Source organism: Opisthorchis viverrini (assembly GCF_000715545.1).
Source record: "Opisthorchis viverrini unplaced genomic scaffold opera_v5_9, whole genome shotgun sequence".
Taxonomy (NCBI): domain Eukaryota; kingdom Metazoa; phylum Platyhelminthes; class Trematoda; order Opisthorchiida; family Opisthorchiidae; genus Opisthorchis; species Opisthorchis viverrini.
The window spans coordinates 2,770,564-2,776,213 of NW_008751665.1; the positions used below are offsets into that span (position 1 = coordinate 2,770,564).

The window sequence follows — 5,650 nt, forward strand, 5'->3', positions numbered from 1 at the left end:
GACACAACAATTCAAACCAGCTGTGTTGTGTCGGATGAAATGAAACGACAGTCCGTTGTTCTTCGCTTCTGTCGAATGGACGCCTGAACATACCAGCCAGATATTGCCATGCTGGGTGGGCATCAGACCCAGCTTGCAGTGGAGTTCTGTGGGGTTCTGGTTGAACTAAATCACAATGGCGCCGTTCACTTGTGGCGTAGCTTTGTACCTCTAGGTCTACCTTTATCGAAGCTTGTCTAGTTCCTTTCTAGAAGAGGCATTACGAGTTTGGGGTTCGATAAGTTCCGAAAACTGTTACCTCTAATTTTCCGTTGGAGCTTGAGGTAGATCATTGTTTACCAGACGTCATGTCTTTTACCTTTATAGAAGCCTGTCTAGTTCCTTTCTGGAAAAGGCATTGCTATTACGCGGTTGGGGTTCGATAAGTTCCGGAAACTGTTACCTCTCTAATTTTCCGTTGGAGCTTGAGATAGATCATTGTTTACCAGACGTCATGTCTTACGGATGGGCGTCTGACATTGTGATCTGAAAACGGCTACACATGCTTTGTGTTGGATGAGCAGCAACATACGTGGCACCTCACTCGTCAGCTTTTGTTCATGCTTCCTATTCTAGGTATTTATCGCTTGTAGATCTCTTTCAGAAAACAGTCGACTCGATCGCCTTGAGCTCTCGGTTGCTGCGCCACTGTCGACATACCTGGCGAAATACACTCGTAGGCAAATTGATTTTTCAAAGGGAGAATCAACCGAATTCCAGCTGAATCTTTTGTTTATGGAATTTTTCAATGGAACGTTCTGCACAAAGTTCGCCTCATGTTTTAGTTCGCTCGATATTTGAGATATCGCAGTATATTTTATTAGTAGAATGTGCTACTCATAAGGTTGTTGAAATTTTTCGAGAAATACACTCAATTGCAAATCAATTTGGTTTTCACGAGAGACTCAACTAAATCTCTCGTTTATGATATTCTACAACTGAATGTGCTGCACACAGGCATGATTTCGAGATATCGCAGTATATTCCCATAAAGCAAACTACTCAGTTGAGTCTCTCGTGAAAGCCAAATTGATTTGCAAATGAGTGTATTTCTCGAAAACAGTCCAATTTGGGTTCAGGTAGATCATATGTTTGACGGAAACTCGTGGACTGCGCCTACCTGATGAGCCGCAAGAAGGGAGAAACCGGGTCGTGGGCGTTGAAGAGTTTTCAGCAACCTTGTAAGTAGTTTCCTTTATGAAAGAGTTGTTGAAAAGTTCTTCGACAGCCCATGACCGGTTTCGCCTTTCTTGAGGCTTATTAGGTCGGCGCGGTGACCGAGTTGCCGCCTACTTTATTTTCTACTGGCCACCAAATTGTACACAATTGGCTAAATACAGTTATTTGCAGACTTAAACATGAAGCAGCACATTCAGCTGAAAGATATCGTAAACAACAGCTTTAGCTTGGATTCATTCGAGCCTCGCGTCAGCAACAACTTAGTCTGCGAACTAATTACGATTGGGGTTCAAGTAGAAAATGAGGTTGACGACTACCCTGGAACTGTGCCTACCTGATGAGCCCCAGGAAGGACCAAACTGGTAGTGGGCTGTCGAAAGGTTTTCAATAACTATGAGTAGCTTGTTCCGCCAAGTACCTATTCATATATCTATTTAAGATTATCACGGGAGTGAGGAAACCAAATTACTTCACAAGACCAATATGAACTTTGGTTGGCACGGCGTCCGACGCTCACTCAGAGTACGTAAGGTGTGGTTGGAACAGCCTTTCAGGTGTACTAGTGGCGCAGTGTTATCTCATTCCACTTACATCTTGGGCACGTTGTTTCTTATGGGTAAGTCAAGCCCCCCCACTCAGGTTGAGTCTGCAATATACATGTATTATGCACTGAGGACATTACGGACACCTCCGGTAACTGATGTAGTTCCCCTGTCTACGGTGAAAAGAGGGATCAAGTAGGTCTTCGGTGTATGGTGTAGTTACGGAGGAAATACAACCACTGATCAACTTCATCGGTTTACTAGATTTTGGGGGCACTTGCGGCATTCTCTGTCCCTACGTGAACTTAGAACACAGGGACTCTGCCCCCTTATGAAATTCGCCCTTTTACTGTCGATTGCCCGTTGAATGTGAGTGGGCTGGATTATCAGACTAGATCAGATCAGACCTGAATCGCTTCATCCTCAATGTACCTTTCCGAAACGGTCCTCTATGGGAGATGTCATCTCCAGTAGAGGATTCTTTGGGATATCCATTCGCCACCTTCCCTGGATCACTTCTCTTTTCGGAGTACTTATCGTCTGCCATGGCTCTGCCAGGAGTCATACTTTTAGGATCAAATGACTTTAGTTCAACTCCGCTCTGATTAGTAGTTTCTGTCGTTTAGGTGACTCAGTTTTCATCAGACTCGTCAGGCGCATCAAAATCGTTTCCACATCCATTGTCGCGGAATAGAACGAGATCGAATCGAGCTAGTTTGTCCTCTCTCTGTCTCTGTGTGTATTTCTACTGGGACATAAGGGGTACGTGTTAGTTTGTGAATTTCTGAATCCTCCTTTAATTTTGGCTCGTTCCCCACTTCATAGACCTACAGTCTAATCGGACTACGTTTACTGGTCAGCCAGTCACAGTGTACGAGTGGTCAGTAAAGGATTCAATTATCAACTCGAACACATACAAATGGATTGACCCACCCCCATGCGAGCACTCTTGGGCCTCTAGCACTGAACACACAGAGAGTGAGTTGATAAGTGAGCTTTGTCGGACCGAATCGTATCAAGCAATCAAAGTTTCTTGGGCCAATTTGAGCGCAGTCAGTCCATTGCTACACACGTTGGCTTCACGAATCTACCTCAATGATTATGATTTCGAGGAACTCAAAAGAAAAGTAAGTACTGGTCACTTGGCTTGCTGCTCAGATCTGTGGACATTCGTGTTTTTGCTGTTCCATCTACTTTCCATATTCTTTCTGAGGACTAATATGAACAGAAACGGGTCTTTGGATGCGTAAGGGGATACAGGGCCTATGAAATTTTGAAGACATGACTGCGACGAAACGTTGTCCAAGGCACCATTTGGTGTGGCATAAAAATGTCCCAAACCGCGTTCCTGTGTAATCCTGAACAGCAGGCTTGTCACTCAAGTCTGGGCCACAAAACACTCTATACTACGGGCTTCTTAGCGAGGAGGTTGGCACTTTCACTGCCAGCAGTTCCTCGTTAGTTGTTGTTCGATCTGTCTATCTTGTTGGCCGTTCCGAGCGGTCAGATCCCGTTAGAGCAGACAAAGCCCTCTTGGCGGAAGTGTTTTGCTTTGTTAGGACACACCCAGTGTTAACTCTCCTCAGCTTCGTGTTCTCTCTTACTTCGTATGTGTTATCCATGATCCAGTACCAGTCATCTTGCCGGCACTGTGCACCAGAAATTTCCGTAAACTGTGGTAATGACGAGCTCCTGCTAGAATCCAATACCTTGGTTCTGCCTAATCCAAGCCCCTATCTGTTTCTTGAAATGTTTTTTTTCTCGCATCTTAACAACCAATGACATGATTCTGTGGATCATGTTGCCGGAAACTTCGCCCCTTACGGTTCAGCTGTCTCAGAAAGGTTTGGAGAGCTGTCAAACAAAGAGAAGCAGAACGCTGTATCATATTACGAGGTAGTTCGGTGGGCAGAGTTGTACTGCTCTCTTTGATGGAAGTGTGGTAGCATCTGAGTCTCTCGTTTATCAGCCTTTTAATGAATGTGATGTACGAAGGCCACCTTATGTCCAACTTGGGACTCTTGGTGGTTGTCGATACGCGCTAACAAACACTGGCAGTTATTGCTTGATTTTTATTTATTTCGGGTGTTTCATACGGTTCGCATGTTCTCTTTTCGCAAAATCACGAAAACGAGCTTAATTGGAAGCTGTTCGTGAGCAGTTTCCGAAGTTTTCCTAGCAGTTCCTCTGTCGACAATGCGGTCCACATCTACCTACTGCGTATTCTCATTTCCTCTCTTCGGACCACAGGTCACAATGTCTCAACGGGACGCTTCCCTGCCTCCACATCGCTTCCTCCTGGACACTTTTTTCCAGGAGAGCGCTTGCAGTTGGCTTCGTAGGAATCCTTCCAAATGGTTGTTCTGGACTGAGGGCTGGAATCAAAAGGCAAACTTCACCATTGCATGGATGTCTGATAGCCGGTTTTCCGGCCTGCTAGCCAGTGCGTCGGTTGTCAGAATTTTTTCACTTTCGTTTGTGACAGAACAGAAATGCATGACTCTTATCTACAGTCAAATATTTCGTCCGTTGAAAACTCCCGTTTTGAATAACAGAGCAGACAAGTCGCATGTATCACAGGCGCTTCCCGTTCTTAGTGTGAAAATCTTGACAATATCCCGGTCCTTGTTGTCTCTACCATGACAACTGTGGGACAAAAGGAATCCATGCCTAGACGATTTATTTCCTTTTTAATTTTTTAAGACGCATCTTCATCCCTGAAGATAGCAACATCAGTGTTGACAGTAGCGCTTAACTGCCATACAACCGCCTAGTTTGCCTAATTGCACGTAAAGCCTTAGCGTAAAAAGAAGAGAAAAGAGCGGATGAGTGGGGAAACGGATGTCCGTCTGCCACAAGCACTTCGAGATGCCTAGACCTTCAAGTGCTCAGTCACTCTTCCCTAATCTCTTTTACACCCTTCTGCTTAATCCAACTCGCAGTTTGCACCACTCTGAAGGAGGCAAGGAGAACAACACCTGTCTCAATAGGCGGTGTTTCGGCATGGCCGAGCCACCGTGGCTGATGGTGCTGGATGATTTTTTGTGAAATGCTTAATGAATCGGATAGCTGCTGCGCACATCAATCCCGTCATCGCTGAGCACCATGTTCTTGGTGCTACCATGTACTTGTGGGATGTCAGTCTGTGAATCTCCGTCTATCCTCCCCTCCGTCAGTAGGTTCCCATGAGGAGTTGAGAATGCTCAGTCCGTAGAAGTTGAGAGTGGCAAATTCAGCCGTGCTCCGCAGGTTGCTGAATCAGGTTCGCTAGACGTGAAGTTTCCACGCGACTTGGACCAAAAGCGGCCCAGATGGACTCGTCCTCACAGCACGCTATTTTCGTGCATCTCCGCTGCACTCGCCATAGTGCTCGCCGAGTGATCTCTTATTAAGTGTCACACTTAATGATAAACTCGTTTATCCAACCCAAGCTGTTATACATTTTTCTGCTTATGATTACTGCCCTTTTCTGTTTTGTCCCCCTTTTCCATCCTCAAGCTGCTGAGCGTGCTGTTAGCCTTGTTAATCGGGATAGTTCCTTTCTGGCGGAAACTGAGTATGCTCTGCGTTTGGATTCTCACTTTTGTCAAGACGGTGTCGTCCTAAACGAGTACTTCAAAATTCTGTCAGCTTCCGCCGAAAGCCGTTTGATTGGAACAATTGGTAAGTCCCCCTGACTTGAAGCGTGATTCATCCTGTTAACAACTTTTAGTTAAATGAGACTACCCATGAACAGTTAGGTTGTTTGTCCTGACTACCTATCGGTCCTCATGAACGACCCGGAAATTTCCAAGCTGTACCATCAGAATTTGGAATTTTCCAGTCTTCGTTTCTATACTGTCGGATAATCCTTAGTCGTTCTTCCCACGCGACGGCCGATGTGGCATGAG

General features: G+C 45.5%; 1 protein-coding gene across 1 annotated transcript; it reads left to right on the forward strand.

The window, feature by feature from the left end:
• Positions 1-2,585: 2,585 nt before the first annotated feature.
• Positions 2,586-5,423, forward strand: T265_12667 (hypothetical protein; the record flags this gene model as incomplete). Its single annotated transcript, XM_009164849.1, has 3 exons — positions 2,586-2,887; positions 4,011-4,203; positions 5,259-5,423. Coding segments are annotated over 3 exons (657 nt in total), but the record flags the coding sequence as incomplete, so codon positions are not given.
• Positions 5,424-5,650: the final 227 nt, after the last annotated feature.